Here is an 18,989-nt window from a genome sequence, read left to right on the forward strand (position 1 = left end):
CAGTCTCACTTAACTAAAGTCACATGTCAGCTGAGCATCCTTCTGGATGCTCCAGAGGAAAACGTATTTCTTTGCCTGTATGAGCTTTTAAAGGCTGCATGCATTTCTTAGCTCGTGATGTCTTTCTCCACCTTCAGAACACATCACTTCAACCTCTAGTTCTACAGTTACATTTCCTTTTTCTGACTTTGACCAACTTGTGCGTGTGTACTACTTGCTAAGTCACTTCAGTTGTGTCCAACCCTTTGTGACACTGTGGACCACATCCATGGTATTCTCTAGGCAAGAATATTGGAGTGGGTTGCCATGCCCTCCTTCAGGGGATCTTCCTGACAAGAGGAATCGAACCTGCATCTCTTATGTCTCCTGCATTGGCAGATGGGTTCTTTACCACTAGCGCTACTGGGAAGCCCCTTGACCCTCCTGCCTCCCTCCTATTAGGACCCATGTGATTACACTTGGCCCATCTGGATAATATAGAATAATCTCCTCATCTCAAGATCCTTAAAATTAATCACATCTGAAAAGTCCCTTTAGCCATGTAAAGTAACATATTACAAGTTCTGGAGATTAGGACATAGACATTTGGGGGAACCATTATTCAATGTACTACAATAATTTTCTGATGAAACTCAGGACCCTCAGTTCTAGTTAAGATATGGTCTATATATATTGATATCAATGAATGAGTGAATGCACCAGCAAAAATGTTTTAATGATTTAACAAACATTATTTGTTCCATTATCTGTGAGGTCACTTTTTTAATTTGGAGGATAATTACAATAGTGTGATAATTTCTGCCATACATAAACATGAGTCGGCCATAGGTATACATACGTCCCTTCCCTCTTAAAACTCCCTCCCACCTCCCTCCCCATCCCACCCCTCTAGGTTGTCACAGAGCACCTGGTTTGGCTTCCTTGCATCATCCAGCAAATTCCCACTGTCTGTTTTGCATATGGTAATGTATGTGTTTCAGCACTACTCTCTTAAGTCATCCCACCCTCTCCCTCCCCCACTGTGACCCTAAGTCTGTCCTTTATTTCTGCGTCTCTTTTGCTACCCTGCAAATAGGATCATCAGTACCATCTTTCTAGATTCCATATATACTGTATATATGTGTTAATATAGAGTATTTGTCTTTCTGACGTACTTCATTCTGTATAATAGGCTCTATTTTCATCCACCTCATTAGAACTGATTCAGATGCATTCCTTTCTGTAGCTAATAGTCCATTGTGTATATGTACCACAATTTCTTTATCCATTCATCTGCCGATGGACATCTAGGTTGCTCCATGTCCCAGCTATTGTAAATAATGCTGCAAGGAACATTGGGATACAAGTGTGCTTTTCAATTATGGTTTCCTAAGGGTATATGCCTAGTAGTGGGATTACTGGGTCATATGATAGCTTTATTCTTAGTTTTCTAAAAGGAATCTCCATAGTATTCTTTATAGTAGCTGAATCAATTTGCATTCCCTGGGTCATGTTTTGAACTACCTACAGAGGAGGTCCAGGAACCATTGGTTATTCTCTAAACTTGACCCTGCATTGGTCCCAGAGCAAATTTTGTCATATTAAAATGGTAGCCAGTTCACTGACTACCATGAAAGTAAGACAAGAGAAGACAGCTCTTTTTTTTTTTTTTTAATCATTCTATTCATAAGTATTTAGACACCAGAAAGGTAAACAGAGCAAAAACACAGGCATAGCCCCACCTGAAGAGCTGCTCCTGGTTACAGAAATCATTTGGGGGAGGTAATCTGTAAAAGCTGTTTGAAGCAAACCACCTCTCCTCCCTGCCCCAGGCAGCTTGACTTCCACACGAAGGTCCTACATGTGGCCATGTGGGCTGTGCACTTGACCCCACTGGGGGACCTGCCCTCCTTGTAGCCTCAATGTCTGACCCTGTTGTGGCCTTTGGGATTGCCTCCTGTACAGGCTGTGAGCTTGACCCCTGTGGTGGGGGGCCTGCCTTCCCTGTAGCCCCAGTGTCTGACCCTGATGTGGCCTTTGGGATTGCCTCTTGTGTGGGCTGTGAGCTTGACCCCTGTGGTGGGGGGCCTGCCCTCGCTTTAGCCTGACTGTCTGACCTTGATGTGGCCCTTGGGATTGTCCCTCTGGTGGGCTGTGGTTCTGTCATCTTTGTGCCCTGAAGCTGTGCCCCTTGTGTGGCTTGTGCCTCCTGCATTGACCGCTGGCCTGACATCCTTATAGCCTGAGAGTACGTCATCCGGGGGGCCTGCGGTCCTCTCCCCAGTGTAGACTGTGAATATGCACACCCTGCAGGTAGTGGGCCTACTGCTTGATTGGGCCGTGGATCAGTCCACCCTGGGGGAAGTGATCTTGCTACTTGGATGGGCTGTGGGCCGGTTGCCTGCGCTGCCTGTTGATCTCCCCCTGGTGTGAACAGCTGGCCCATCTCCCGTTTAGGCTGAGGGCCTGTCCCAGGCACTTGGATCCCAGCAGTGACATGGCTGGGCCCTGAGCCTATAAGGGTTTCAGAATATCCACTCCCCGCTGCTGAGTGGTTCCTAGATCGGTTTTGGCCACGCTCGTCACCATTGTGAGGAGAGGAACTCCCAGTGTTCATGTAGGAGAGAGAGGATTTTCCTGGCCCTGTCATGCAGTTTTCTAAGTTCAGTCCACAGTAGCCCAGAATGCATGCTTCACAATTGGCCTTGTCATGGGACCCATCCAAAGGTACTTCCGGTTTCACAGGTATCTCCGAAACCTTCCTGATACCATTTCTGTAGAATTTCTCCAGAACACGCTGCACCAGGTTTTTCAGAATCCTCTGGCTGCTTTCTGGGGAGAAATCAGGCTTCTCAAACTGAGACTGGAAGCACTTCTTGCACCTCTGTCCAAAGATCCGCATGAGCACCTTGCCCGTGGATTTCTGGTTCTCCAGGTACATGTGGAATAGTATCTGCACTTGGGCGGAAGCCCAGCTTCGACGGCATGAGGAACACTGAAACCTGCAGACAGACAGATCGTTGTACCATCAGCTGCTGATGACCTGAGGGAAACGGGCCTGGCCTGGTCTCTGAGAACCCTTTCAGCTTAGAAAAGGGCATGTGATATTGACAATTTCACAAGAATGAGAGGGACTGTGTTTCTAATAAAGCTTCTTCCTGTGGCCCACTGAACTCCCACCCAGATGTGGTCCCAAGTCTGCCTCTTTGCCAGTAAAACATTTCTGAATGTCTCAGAGGGAAAAACACTTCTGCCATTTGCCAGTGAAATGTGGTCTTCACAAGGTCACAGAGAACTCATAGAGTACCTATTCTGAAGCAATGCTTGCAGTATTATCCCATTTCATCTTTAAAGCATCCCTCTTAGGTAGGCATTATTGATCCCAATATCCAGATAAGGAAACTGAATCATAAAATGATACATGACTTGCCTAAGGGACTCGCAAAGTTAAATGGTAGAGCCATGCTTCCAGTCCCAAGCTGTTCTCTATCTACTATACCACATTGCCTCTATTGAGCAATGGGGTTTGTTTTCTACGTCACTTAGAACCTGGAAGCACAATACTTGAGTTGGAGACTCAAGTCAGTAATTTACATTGTTGTTGTTATTTAGTTGCTAAGCCATGTCTTACTTTTGCAAGCCCATGGACTGTAACCCACCAGGCTGCTCCGTCCATGGGATTTCCTAGGCAAGAATACTGGAGTGGGTTGCTATTTCCTTCTCCAGGGGATCTTCACAACTCAAGGGTCAAATCTGTGCCTCCTGCTTGGCAGGAGCTTCTTTACCACTGAGCCATCTGGGAAGCCCATGGTTTATATTAAAAAAGCACTTCTCTAAGCCTCATTTTTTATATTCAAAAAGGGAAAACTATTCAAGAGTTAGATTGTCATGAGACTAAATGAGAATATGTGAAAGCATTTTGTAAACTACAGAATATTTTTTAAAAACTGGTTAATATTTTTCTAAAACTATGTTGGTAGGTTGCTTTTCCCATCTTGGAATGACTATCAGGTCAATTCATCTGAACAAGAGAAGCACCTGTTCATTTGGGAGAGCGCTAAAGTGATTAAAGACATCCTGAGTCCCTCCAAGCGCTCTGGCTGGTGCAAAGAGAGACTTACCTAGTACACTGGGTTCCAAGCAGAGCAGAATAACTGCCGCATGGGCTCTAGCCAATGGCTTGAAAACTGTGTTCTGTAGAGCCCCAGGAGGCTTTCTATAACAATATGCTCTGCAGCTAAAAATAATTTATATATAAGTATATATGTGTTCTGTAATATGTAAAATATGAACAAGCTATTTATAAATATGTTACCAACATATATATAGACTCAAGTCAATAGTTTATATTATATATACATATATACATTGTATATATACATTATATATATATAGAGAGAGAGAGAGAACTATTCGTTGTCTTATGAGAACGGAGAAGAAGGAACACTTACTCTGTCTAGGAATTTCAGGGCACTTGAGTTATTCCTTGAGGAGTAAATAGGGAGGCAGGAAGGAAAGGGCCTGCTGAATAGGCAGAACATCATGGACAAGGGTATAGAAGTCTTGAAATGTGTGTCATGGCTAATAACCCATAAGGAAGGGAAGAGAGGACATCTGAGGTGAGCTAGGAGCAGGCCAGGAAGAAATATAACAGTTGAAGTGAAGGTCCCTGCATGCCATATAAAAAAATAGACTTGACTGTCCAAATCAGCATTTCTCACCCTCCTGCATGGGCAAGGAGGCTGATTTCTGAAACTTCAAGTCTCACTGGAAGTGAAAGAGGGAGACAGTCAATAAGGGAAGGGCAGTGTTTAGGGACATTAAGAACCAGGTTTTAATTTCTTGCAGCACCAATCCCTCTTCAGGTCTTCAGTAAAGTAATATTCAAAGCTATTAATAGTAATAGTCAGGGGGCGGTCCTAAGATGGCGGAGGAATAGGACGTGAAGACCACTTTCTCCCTCACAAATTCCTCAAAAGAACATTTCAACACTGAGCAAACTCCACAAAACAACTTCTGTAGGCTGGCAGAGGACATCAGGCAACCAGAAAAGCAGACCATTGTCTTCAAAAACAGGTAGGAAAAAATATAAAAGACGAAAAAGGAGACAAAGGAGGTGGCGAGGGAGCTCCGTCCCGGGAAGGGAAGCCCGTCCCGGGAAGGGAATTTTAAGAAGAGAGGTTTCCAAACACCAGGAAACACTCTCCCTGCCGAGCCTGTGGCGAGCCTTGGAAACACAGAGGGCAACATAACAGGAAGGGAAAAATAAAGAAATAATTAAAACCAAGAGATTACAAGCCCAACAGTAACTCCCCCAGCGGAAAAGCAGCACAGACGCCTGCATCCGCCACTGGGAAGTGGGGGCAGGGCAGGGACGCGCGGGAGGCGCGGGCGGCAGTGCTTTGTAAGAATCGGGCAGGAACGCCCCACGTGCAACCAGAACGATCTAACTTGGGCTAGCAAACCAGACTGTGGGATAGCTACCACGCGAAAAGCTCGAACATAAGACACCGCCAGGACCGAGCACAGAACAAAGGACGGAACGGAATAAGCCGGCTGCAGACCATCCCCCGCCGGGGACAGGCAGCCAGAGCCGTAAGGGCTGGAAAGGGGCAATTGCAGACCTGGAGAGACTTCACTTACCAAACTGCAAGCAGGCCTCTTTGCTAAGACTTCTGGGGGTGCTGGACACTCACAATCTGCCTCATGGGGGACGCCAGCGGTCCACCCAGAAAACTGAGCAGCAGAGGCAGAAATGGCGACAAGTCGCAGCGATCGCGCTCGCCAAACTCCTGAGCTACTCGGACCCGGGAAGGGCACAAAACGCAGTCCCAACTGAATCTGTGCCTCTGAGGGCTGCCTGAGCGCCGAACCTGAGCAGCTTAGACCGGGGAAGTGCACGCAGCCTAGGGCCAGCCTCAGACGGTTCCCGGCTGAGCATCGTAGAGCCGGAGCGGACTGTACGCCGCAAGAAGGGACAGGTCCAGCGGGGCTGAGACACTGTGTGCACACGACAGCGCTATTTGTTTGCAGCATCCCCCCTCCCCACAGCGCAAATGCACTAGTGAGCCTAAAATACCAGCATAAAGAAGTTAAACAGACGGAACCGCCTTGGAAGTGACCCCACAATGCCCACAACATCAGAGAAGGGCCAGATATATTTTTACTATTTTTAAAATCATTCCTTTTTTTTTCTTTTTTCTGACTTTTTTTTTTAATAGTTAAGTCTTCTATTTCTCCTCTAATTTTTATTTCTATAACCTATTATTAATATTCAAAAAAAAAATACTTTTTTTTTTTTAAGGCAAACACCATATATAGTCTTTGGGTGGTTATTGCTGTTTGTTTTTTTGTTTTAAATAATTCTTGTGGCTTTTTTTTCTTTTTTCCTTTTTCCTTCTGCTTCTTTTCTTTAATATTGTATTTTTGAAACTCCAACCTCTTCTCTAGATTTTTAATCTTTGCTCTTAGGTTTTTGTTGTCAATTTTGTACATTTAAAAACCCAAACTTCACTACCCAAGTTTACCTGAGAGCGAGATTACAGGCTTGACCACTCTCTCCTCCTTTGGACTCTCCTTTTTCTCCACCAGGTGGCCTCTGTCTCTTTTTTCTCCCATCTCTTCTCTATCCAACTCTGTGAATCTCTGTGTGTTTCAGACGGTGGAGAACACCTAAGGAACTGGTTACTGGCAGGATTTGTCTCTCCTTCTCATTCCTCTCTCTTATCCTCCTGGCCACCTCTGTCTACTTCCTCCCTCTCCTCTTCCCTGTATAACTCCGTAAATACCTCTGAGCGGTCCAGACTATAGAGCGCACATAAGGAAGTGACTATTGGCTAGCTTGTTCTCTCCTCTTTTGATCTCACCGCATTTCATTCCAGTCACCTCTAACTACCCCCTCCCTCTTCTCTTCTCCTTGTAACTCAGTGAACCTCTCTGGGTGTCCCTCAATGTGGAGAAACTTTTCATCTTTAACCTAGATGTTTTATCATTGGTGCTGTATAGATGGAGAAGTCTAGAGGCTACTGTAAAAATAAAACTGAAAACCAGAAGCAGGAGGCTTAAGTCCAAAGCCTGAAAACATCAGAGAACTCCTGAATTCAGGGAACATTAAGTAATAGGAGCTCATCAAATGCCTCCATGCCTACACTGAAACCAAGCTCCACCCAAGGACCAACAAGTTCCATAACAAGACATACCACACAAATTCTCCAGCAACACAGGAACACTCCCCTGAGCTTCAATATACAGGCAGCTCAAAGTTACTCCAAAACCTTTGACGTCTCATAACCCATTACTGGTCACTCCACTGCACTCCAGAGAGAAGAAACCCAGCTCCACCCACCAGAACTCCAACACAAGCCTCCCTAACCAGGAAACCTAGACAAGCCACTGATACAACCCCACCCACAGTGAGGAAGCTCCATAATAAAGAGAACTCCACAAATTACCAGAATAGAAAAAGGCCACCCCAAACGCAGCAATATAATCAAGATGAAGAGACAGAGGAATACTCAGCAGGTAAAGGAACAGGAGGGTTGCCCACCAAACCAAACAAAAGAGGAAGAGGTAGGGAATCTACCTGAGAAAGAATTCCAAATATTGATAGTGAAAATGATCCAAAATCTTGAAATTAAAATGGAATCACAGATAAATAGCCTAGAGACAAGGATTGAGAAGATGCAAGAAAGGTTTAACAAGGACCTAGAAGAAATAAAAAAGAGTCAAAATATAATGAATAACGCAATAAATGAGATCAGAAACACTCTGGAAGAAACAAATAGCAGAACAACGGAGGCAGAAGATAGGATTAGTGAAATAGAAGATAGAATGGTAGAAATAAATGAATCAGAGAGGAAACAAGAAAAACGAATTAAAAGAAATGAGGACAATCTCAGAAATCTCCAGGACGACATGAAACGCTCCAACATTCGAACTATAGGAGTCCCAGAAGAAGAAGACAGAAAGAAAGACCATGAGAAAATCCTTGAGGAGATAATAGTTGAAAACTTCCCTAAAATGGGGAAGGAAATAATCACCCAAGTCCAAGAAACACAGAGAGTTCCAAATAGGATAAACCCAAGGCAAAACACCCCAAGACACATATTAATCAAATTAACAAAGATCAAACACAAAGAACAAATATTAAAAGCAGCAAGGGAAAAACAACAAATAACACACAAGGGGATTCCCATAAGGATAACAGCTGATCTTTCAATAGAAACTCTTCAGGCCAGGAGGGAATGGCAAGACATACTTAAAGTGATGAAAGACAATAACCTACAGCCCAGATAACTGTACCCAGCAAGGATCTCATTCAAATATGAAGGAGAAATCAAAAGCTTTACTGACAAGCAAAAGCTGAGAGAATTCAGCACCACCAAGCCAGCTCTCCAACGAATGCTAAAGGATATTCTCTAGACAGGAAACACAAAAAGGGTGTATAAACCCGAACCCAAAACAATAAAATAAATGGTAACAGGATCATACTTATCAATAATTACCTTAAACGTAAATGGGTTGAATGCCCCAACCAAAAGACAAAGACTGGCCGAATGGATAAAAAAACAAGACCCCTCTATATGCTGCTTACAAGAGACCCACCTCAAAACAAGGAACACACACAGACTGAAAGTGAAGGGCTGGAAAAAGATATACCATGCAAATAGAGACCAAAAGAAAGCAGGAGTGGCAATACTCATTTCCGATAAAATAGACTTTAAAACAAAGGCTGTGAAAAGAGACAAAGAAGGCCACTACATAATGATCAAAGGATCAATCCAAGAAGAAGATATAACAATTATAAATATATATGCACCCAATATAGGAGCACTGCAATATGTAAGACAAATGCTAACAAGTATGAAAGGGGAAATCAACAATAACACAATAATAGTGGGAGACTTTAATACCCCACTCACACCTATGGACAGATCAACTAAACAGAAAATCAACAAAGAAATGCAAACTTTAAATGATACATTAGACCAGTTAGACCTAATTGATATCTATAGGACATTTCACCCCAAAACAATGAATTTCACCTTTTTCTCAAGTGCTCATGGAACATTCTCCAGGATAGATCACATCCTGGGCCATAAATCTAAACTTGATAAATTCAAAAAAAATCGAAATCATTCCAAGCATCTTTTCTGACCATAATGCATTGATTAGATCTCAATTACAGGAGAAAAACTACTAAAAATTCCAACATATGGAGGTTGAACAATACACTTCTGAATAACCAACAAATCACAGAAGAAATCAAAATATGCATAGAAACTAATGAAAATGAAAACACAACAACCCAAAACCTGTGGGACACTATAAAAGCAGTGCTAAGAGGAAAGTTCATAGCAATACAGGCATACCTCAAGAAACAAGAAAAAAGCCAAATAAATAACCTAACTCTACACCTAAAGCAACTAAAAAAGGAAGAATTGGAGAACCCCAGAGTTAGTAGAAGGAAAGAAATCTTAAAAATTAGGGCAGAAATAAATGCTAAAGAAACAAAAGAGACCATAGCAAAAATCAACAAAGCCAAAAGCTGGTTCTTTGAAAGGATAAATAAAATTGACAAACCATTAGCCAGACTCATCAAGAAGCAAAGAGAGAAAAATCAAATCAATAAAATTAGAAATGAAAATGGAGAAATCACAACAGACAACACAGAAATACAAAGGATCATAAGAGACTACTATCAGCAGTTATATGCCAATAAAATGGACAACGTGGAAGAAATGGAAAAATTCCTAGAAAAGTACAATTTTCCAAAACTGAACCAGGAAGAAATAGAAAATCTTAACAGACCCATCACAAGCACGGAAATTGAAACTGTAATCAGAAATCTTCCAGCAAACAAAAGCCCAGGTCCAGACGGCTTCACAGCTGAATTCTACCAAAAATTTCGAGAAGAGCTAACACCTATCCTCCTCAAACTCTTCCAGAAAATTGCAGAGGAAGGTAAACTTCCAAGCTCATTCTATGAGGCCACCATCACCCTAACACCAAAACCTGACAAAGATACTACAAAAAAAGAAAACTACAGGCCAATATCACTGATGAACATAGATGCAAAAATCCTCAACAAAATTCTAGCAATCAGAATCCAACAACACATTAAAAAGATCATACACCATGACCAAGTGGGCTTTATCCCAGGGATGCAAGGATTCTTCAATATCCGCAAATCAATCAATTTAATTCACCACATTAACAAATTGAAAAATAAAAACCATATGATTATCTCAATAGATGCAGAGAAGGCCTTTGACAAAATTCAACATCCATTTATGATAAAAACTCTCCAGAAAGCAGGAATAGAAGGAACATACCTCAACATAATAAAAGCTATATATGACAAACCCACAGCAAACATTATCCTCAATGGTGAAAAATTGAAAGCATTTCCCCTAAAGTCAGGAACAAGACAAGGGTGCCCACTTTCACCGCTACTATTCAACATAGTTCTGGAAGTTTTGGCCACAGCAATCAGAGCAGAAAAAAATAAAAGGAATCCAAATTGGAAAAGAAGAAGTTAAACTTTCACTGTTTGCAGATGACATGATCCTCTACATAGAAAACCCTAAAGACTCCACCAGAAAATTACTAGAGCTAATCAATGAACATAGTAAAGTTGCAGGATATAAAATCAACACACAGAAATCCCTTGCATCCCTATACACTAATAATGAGAAAGTAGAAAAAGAAATTAAGGAAACAATTCCATTCACCATTGCAATGAAAAGAATAAAATACTTAGGAATATATCTACCTAAAGAAACTAAAGACCTATACATAGAAAACTATAAAACACTGGTGAAAGAAATCAAAGAGGACACTAATAGATGGAGAAATATACCATGTTCATGGATTGGAAGAATCAATATAGTGAAAATAAGTATACTATCCGAAGCAATTTACAAATTCAACACAATCCCTATTAAGCTACCAGCCATATTTTTCACAGAACTAGAACAAATAATTTCAAGATTTGTATGGAAATACAAAAATCCTCAAATAGCCAAAGCAATCTTGAGAAAGAAGAATGGAACTGGAGGAATCAACTTGCCTGACTTCAGGCTCTACTACAAAGCCACAGTCATCAAGACAGTATGGTACTGGCACAAAGACAGACATATAGATCAATGGAACAAAATAGAAAGCCCAGAGATAAATCCACACACATATGGATACCTTATCTTTGACAAAGGAGGCAAGAATATACAATGGAGTAAAGACAATCTCTTTAACAAGTGGTGCTGGGAAAACTGGTCAACCACTTGTAAAAGAATGAAACTAGATCACTTTCTAACACCATACACAAAAATAAACTCAAAATGGATTAAAGATCTAAATGTAAGACCAGAAACTATAAAACTCCTAGAGGAGAATATAGGCAAAACACTCTCCGACATAAATCACAGCAGGATCCTCTATGATCCACCTCCCAGAATACTGGAAATAAAAGCAAAAATAAACAAATGGGATCTAATTAAAATTAAAAGCTTCTGCACAACAAAGGAAAATATAAGCAAAGTGAAAAGACAGCCTTCTGAATGGGAGAAAATAGTAGCAAATGAAGCAACTGACAAACAACTAATCTCAAAAATATACAAGCAACTTATGCAGCTCAATTCCAGAAAAATAAACGACCCAATCAAAAAATGGGCCAAAGAACTAAATAGACATTTCTCCAAAGAAGAAATATGGATGGCTAACAAACACATGAAAAGATGCTCAACATCACTCATTATTAGAGAAATGCAAATCAAGACCACAATGAGGTACCACTTCACACCAGTCAGAATGTCTGCGATCCAAAAATCTGCAAGCAATAAATGCTGGAGAGGGTGTGGAGAAAAGGGAACCCTCCTACACTGTTGGTGGGAATGCAAACTAGTACAGCCACTATGGAGAACAGTGTGGAGATTCCTTAAAAAATTGCAAATAGAACTGCCATATGACCCAGCAATCCCACTGCTGGGCATACACACCGAGGAAACCAGAATTGAAAGAGACACATGTACCCCAATGTTCATCACAGCACTGTTTATGATAGCCGGGACATGGAAACAACCTAGATGTCCATCAGCAGATGAATGGATAAGAAAGCTGTGGTACATATACACAATGGAGTATTACTCAACCGTTAAAAATAATACATTTGAATCAGTTCTGATGAGATGGATGAAACTGGAGCCGATTATACAGAGTGAAGTAAGCCAGAAAGAAAAACACCAATACAGTATACTAACACATATATGTAGAATTTAGAAAGATGGCAATGACGACCCTGTATGCAAGACAGCAAAAAAGACAGATGTGTATAACGGACTTTTGGACTCAGAGGGAGAGGGAGAGGGTGGGATGATTTGGGAGAATGGCATTGTAACATGTATACTATCATGTAAGAATCGAATTGCCAGTCTATGTCCGACGCAGGATACAGCATGCTTGGGGCTGGTGCATGGGGATGACCCAGAGAGATGTTATGGGGAGGGAGGTGGGAGGGGGGCTCATGTTTGGGAACGCATGTACACCCATGGTGGATTCATGTCAATGTATGGCAAAACCAATACAGTATTGCAAAGTAAAATAAAGTAAAAAAAAAAAAATAGTAATAGTCAAAGTCTGGCCTTAGTCAGTTCTTGGGGCCATAAAGGAAACCCCCAGTTCTAGGCTGGTACTGACCAGGACTAGGCTTGTAGAGCTGCTGCAGCCTGCAGAAGCCAGTCCAGACTGAGGCGGGAAGAAAGAGAGCAGAAGTCTCTATATAGTGGCAGTCTGGAATAAATGGTGGTGAGAGGATGGGGGGGGGGGGGGAGCAGATTTATTTCATCCCCTGGGGATTTCCAAAAATATTTAGGGGAGAAACCTTACTAGAGGAAATTTCCTACCATTAAGCCAAAATAGAGGCTTAGAACCATGTCATTTCCATACTAAAAAACTCTGTAACTGCAAAAGGATGAACAGCCTGGTGACACATATTCTTTCTTAAAAGGTCTCAAAAGAATTCATCGGTGCCAAGCTGAGCCTCTTGGCCCAGAAAGGCCCATAGCTAGACAGACTCACATACCTGCCAAATCCTCTCTGCTGGTATTGCCTCCACCCCTGGGCCACACAGTTTGGCCGAAGGTTTCCATCCATCTTCAGGGTCCATCTGGCCTGGGGTTTCTCCTGACAGATCAGTTCTTGAAATGTCTGCTCCCATTCTTTGATATCCAAAGCTATTCTCTTGCTCTGAGGCTTGGTGTCCATGTTGACAGTAACTTTCAGTTTCTAGCAAGAAGGAAAATCAGTTTCAGCTTCTCAGAACACACGTCAGCTGTTTTTTTCTGACTTTCATTTCAGGCTGTCTGAGTACACAGAGCAAGTTTTTGTTCTGAGGACAGGGGGCAGCAGGGATTAGCTAGTTTGTGAACAGGTCTTGCTAAGGGATGTCTGAGTACAAAACTCTGGTCTGGATTCTGGAGGTACCTATTAGTTAGTTGTTGTTTTTTTTCTCTTGTTTTTACATTAGGCAAAGCGCTATGCTCGGGCTTCTCTAGTAGCTCAGCTGGGAAATAATTCACCTACAGTGCAGGAGACCCTAGCTCGATTCCTGGGTCAGGAATATTCCATGGCAATCCACTTCAGTATTTTTGCCTGGAGAATCCCCATGGACAAAGGAACCTGGTGTGCTACAGTTCATGGGGTCACAAACAGTCAGACACAACTGAGTGACTAAGCACACACACACACACACACACACACACACACACAGCGCAATATGCTCAGCACTGGGACAAGCAACGTCAACTAAGAAGCAGTTCCTACCCCCACAGGTGCTCACGCCCTCGTGCAGACACTGGAGAGTAGGGGTCGATGTAGGGGAGCACGTGTCCAAGGTGTCTCTCACGTACCTGACGAGTCCTCACCATAGTCCCTTAATGGAGGATGGATTATTCCTGGTATCTTTCAGGTGAGTGGCACGGAGAGCCGGGTTTAGGGGGTTACTTTGTTCAAAGCCACCCAGCTAGTAAGCAGTATAATCTTGAACTCATTCTTGTGTGACTCTTAACCTGCGATGTCTCCAGCCACCTCCTTCCCCAAGGAGAGCTCAGGATGGTGTTTTGGATTCCAGGTTGGCATCGTGGAACCAGTGGGAAGAACCATCTTGAGACCCTGACCTAGTGATTTGGTCTAGTGAGGTTTCCTGGGTCATGAAACATGACTGTAGGACAAATGAAAGGATTTCTTAACTCCTCCTTTCACTGTGTAAGTTATCATGCAAAGTAATATACAAGCAGGAGTGGGAGCCATCTTTGGATGTCATGATAGAGTTCCCATTCCTGGGGTGAAGTATTGGGAATGGATGACCTATAAAGTCAAAGTCACTTCTGGGTTTCCCTGGTGGCTCTGTGGTAAAGAATCTGCCTGCTAATGCAGGAGACATGGGTTTGATCCCTGTGTTGGGAAGATCCCCTGGAGAAGGAAATGGCAACCCACTTCAGTATTCTTGCCTGGGAAATCCCTTGGACAAAGGAGCCTGGCAGTCTACAGTCTATGCAGCCGCTAAGAGTCAGACACGAGTTAGCAACTAAACAACAACCACAAAGTCACTTCTAACTCAAAATAGTCTGAGATCCCAGAAAGTAAGCTCTGTCCCTCTGATTGCAATTCAAATGAGGGAGCTAAGATAAGCAGGATGCTTGTGGCCTTGGAAATCCCACTACAACCCTTGGAAGTCCCAGACAGGGTCACCCTAAGTCTTCTCAGGCTTTCTAGATTTTAACATGCTCTATTTGGGAGGCAGAAACCTCTTCCCCTATCCTACCCTCCCAGGATATTCTGTTCTATACAAACTCTCCCACTTTCATAACTTTATACATTGAGGGTGCTTATGTCTGCAGAAACAATATAGGATACTCTTGTCTGCACAGATAGTTGTAGGAACTTCAGGTTAAACCCATGGAGTATTATAATTGGAAATCTGTTAGGAATCAACTTGTCCTCTTTTCCTTCTGTTTATTATACATTAAAAAAACAGAGACCAGAGACATAGGACTTCCCTAGTGGTCAGTGGTTAGGAATCCACCTGCCAATGCAAGGGACTTGACTTCAATCACTGGTCCAGGAAGATTCCACATGCTACAAGACAGCTAAGCCCACACTCTAGAGCCGGTGATCACAACTATTGAGCCCATGGGCTGCAGCTACTGAGCCCATGCACCCTAGGGCTGGGGCTCTGCAACATGAGAAGCCTGTGCAGCATGACTATAGAGAAGCTTCTGCTCATCACAACTAGAGAAAGCCCACATGCAGCAAAAAAAAGACCCAGCACAGCCAAAAATAAATGAATAAGTAGATAAATGAAAACCAAAAACAGAGACACAAAGGATCCTCCTGCCCAAGGCTACGCAGAAAATTATTGCCAATAGAGAGCCAGAACACAGACATCCCATTTTTTAGCTCTGAACTCTGCTCACTTGTCCAACCATGCCTAGGCCCTTTCCCCACCCTTCCTCTTCTACTTTCTGAGCCCAAGTCCACTCTTTTTGTCCTGTATCTTCAGAGCATCCCTGTCTCCTGACTCCTCAAATGGTCCTTTCCCCCCAGATGTTGCCTTGACTGGTCCATTGCACCCCCTGCCATTTCCCTTGGCCTCTGTTTGATGTGTTTCCTTTGATATACGCAACTGCTCCAGCCCAGCCTGGTCCAAGAACAGGAGGAGCATGGGGAGGCCGTGGGGTATGAACTGAGACTTGAGAACTGGAGGAAGCCCATTATCTTCCTCACCACCATGAAGGGAAAATAAAGAAGAGAAAGAAATCACAGCCTTTTTAAAACCCCATGGATCCACTGTAAACCACTGTTTCTTTGTGCCAAGACATCGTGACTTCAGTATTATCAAATCATGGAACTTACAGTAGGCTTAAAACACAACATTGAGAAAACTAAGATCATGGCATCTGGCCCCATCACTTCATGGCAAATAGATGGAGAAACAATGAAAACAGTGACAGATTTTATTTGGGGGTGGGGTGGGGGGTGGGGCTACAAAGTCACTACAGATAGTGACTGCAGCCACGAAATTAAGACGCTTGCTCCTTGGAAGAAAAGTTATGACCAACCTAGACAGCATATTCAGAAGCAGAGCCATTACTTTGCCAACAAAGTTCCATCTAGTCAAAGCTATGGTTTTTCCAGTAGTCATGTATGGATGTGAGAGTTGGATTATAAAGAAAGCTGCTCACTGAAGAATTGATGCTTTTGAACTGTGATGTTGGAGAAGACTCTTGAGAGTCCCTTGGATGACAAGGAGATCCAACCAGTCCATCCTGAAGGAAATCAGTCCTGAATATTCTTTGGAAGGACTGATGTTGAAGGTGAAACTCTGATACTTTGTCCACCTGATGCGAAGAACTGACTCATTTGAAAAGACCCTGATGCTGGGAAAGATTGAGGGTGGGATGAGAAAGGGATGACAGAGGATAAGATGGTTGGATGGCATCACTGACTCAATGGACATGACTCTGAGTAAACTCCAGGAGTTTGTGGTGGACAGAGAGGCCTAGTGTGCAGCAGTCCATAGAGTCACAAAGAGTTGGACATGACTGAGTGACTGAACTGAACTGAACTGACAGCTGGAAGAAACCTCACACCTCATCTCGTGACCTTCCCACCCATGTCACTGAGAGACAAGATATTGAAACAACTTAACCATCTCACGCAGGCTTGATAGTAGTGAGTTGAATGTTTTCATCAACTGTTGGTGCCTTATCCTAGATTGGCTAAAAAGTTTCTGAGAGACAGTCAGAAAAGAGAAAGGATCTGCAAAGAACACAAAGCACAGGTCAGTTTTGAAAAAGAAAATTTAGATACTCAACAGTTTGGAGCTGAAATGAATCTTCAGGGTCACCTAATCCTTGGATGGCACATGATGTCACTGTCCTGTTCTTATTCAAGACAGACATTGCTAATCAATGACTGCACCCTTCTCTTGTGTCTGGGCATAACTTCAAAAACTCTTTCATCAGTGATTTAGGCAGTCATTGCCAACTGAATATAGATGACATTTTTTTTTGCCATTTCTGCAATAGTCTAGCTTCCTCATTTTACAAGTTGCAGAAGCTGAGGCCAAGATAGATTGGATTAAACTAGGACTAAAGTACAGTCCATCCTAAAGGAGATCAGTCCTGGGTGTTCATTGGAAGGACTGATGTTAAAGCTGAAACTCCAATACTTTGGCCACCTCATGCGAAGAGTTGACTCATTGGAAAAGACCCTGATGCTGAGAGGGGTCGAGGGCAGGAGGAGAAGGGGATGACAGGATGAGATGGCTGGATGGCATCACGGACTCAATGGATGTGAGTTTGAGTGAACTCTGGGAGTTGGTGATGGACAGGAAGGCCTGGTGTGCTGCAATTCATGGGGTCGCAAAGAGTTGGACACGACTGGGTGACTGAACTGAACTGAACTGAAAGTACAGTTTTCATAATCATAGACATGTACCCATTTTCAGAATATCACATGACCTATGACAAAGTCCAGCACAAAGTTTGACCCAAAGAGATGTGTTCTTTTTTGGGACATTTTAAGTGGAGCAAAAAAGAACATTATCGATAGGGATTGAGTGGGTGGGACTGAGAGAGGAGAAGGAGGCCCTATCTATGGCAGTAATACATTTGATGTTGTTGTTGTTCAGTCATCCAGTTGTGTCCAACTCTTTATGATCCCATGGGCTGCAGTATGCCAGGCCTCCCTGTGCCTCACCATCTCCCAAAGCTGGCCCAAGTTTATGTCCACTACATCAATAGTGCCATCCAGCCATCTCATCCTCTGATGCCCTCTTCTCCTTTCTGCCCTCAATTTTTCCCAGCCTCACTGACTTTTTCAGTGAGTCGGCTGTTTGCATCAGGTGACCAAATTAATGGAGCTTCAGCTTCAGCATCAGTCCTTCCAATGAATATTCCAGGTTGAGTTCCTTTAATCAACTGGTTTGATTCCTTTAATCAACTGGTTTTATCTCCTTGCTGTCCAAGGGACTCTCAGAAGTTTTCTCCAGCACCACAGTTTGAAGGCATCAGTTCTTTGGTGTTCTGCCTTCTTCATGGTCCAGCTTTCACAACTGTGTATGACCACTGGGAAGACCGTAGCCTTGACTCATGGACCTTTGTCGGCAGAGTGATATCTCTGCTTTTCAACACACTGTCTAGGTTTGTCATCACTTTCCTGCCAGGAAGCAATCATCTTCTGATTTCATGGCTGCAGTCACCATCTATAGTGATTTTAGAGCCCTAGAAGAGGAAAATTGTCACTGCTTCCATATTTTCCCCTTCTATTTGCCATGAATTAATGGCACCAGGTGCCTTGATCTTATGTTTTTTATTTTTTTAGTATTTAGTTTTAAGTCAGTTTTTTCACTGTCTTCCTTCACCCTCATCAAGAGGTTCTTTATTTCCTCTTAGCTTTCTACCATTAGAGTCGCATCATCCACATATCTGAGCTTGTTGATGTTTCTCCCGCCTATCTTGATTCCAGCTTGTAACCCATCCAGCCCAGCATTTCTCATGATGTGCTCAGCATATTAGTTAAATAAACAAGGCAACAACAGACTACCCTGTCGTACTCCCTTCTCAACCTTGAACCAATCAATTGTTCCATACAGGGTTCTAACTGTTGCTTCTTGACCTGCATACAGATTTCTCAGGAGGCAGGTAATATGGTCTGGTATTCCCATCTCTTTAAGAGCTTTCCACAGTTTCTTATGATCCACACAGCCAAAGGCTTTAGCGTAGTCAATGAGACAGAGGTAGATACTTTATTTCAATAATTAGTCTAGCTTGAGAATAGATGGAGATGGAAGGATTGGCTTGGTTAAAGGAGAGAAGCAAGAAACAGGAAATGTACTCCTTAATGTAGAGATAATTTTACATATTAAACATCTCTTTCCAGAGAAAACTCTAATTCAAAAATATATACACACCCCAATGTTTATAGCAGCACTTTTTTACGTGGAAGCAACT

At 42.8% G+C, this 18,989-nt stretch overlaps 1 protein-coding gene across 1 annotated transcript; it reads right to left on the reverse strand.

Moving 5' to 3' along the window:
• Positions 1 to 1,663: 1,663 nt before the first annotated feature.
• On the reverse strand, positions 1,664 to 13,239 carry RTP4 (receptor transporter protein 4). Its single transcript, XM_052649866.1, has 2 exons — positions 13,058 to 13,239; positions 1,664 to 2,981 (listed from the first exon to the last, which is right to left on the reverse strand). Exons 1-2 carry the CDS (start codon positions 13,237 to 13,239, stop codon positions 1,664 to 1,666), a joined length of 1,500 nt encoding a protein of 499 aa, XP_052505826.1.
• Between the last annotated feature and the right edge of the window lie 5,750 nt (positions 13,240 to 18,989).

This window comes from Budorcas taxicolor, chromosome 1 (assembly GCF_023091745.1).
Source record: "Budorcas taxicolor isolate Tak-1 chromosome 1, Takin1.1, whole genome shotgun sequence".
Taxonomy (NCBI): domain Eukaryota; kingdom Metazoa; phylum Chordata; class Mammalia; order Artiodactyla; family Bovidae; genus Budorcas; species Budorcas taxicolor.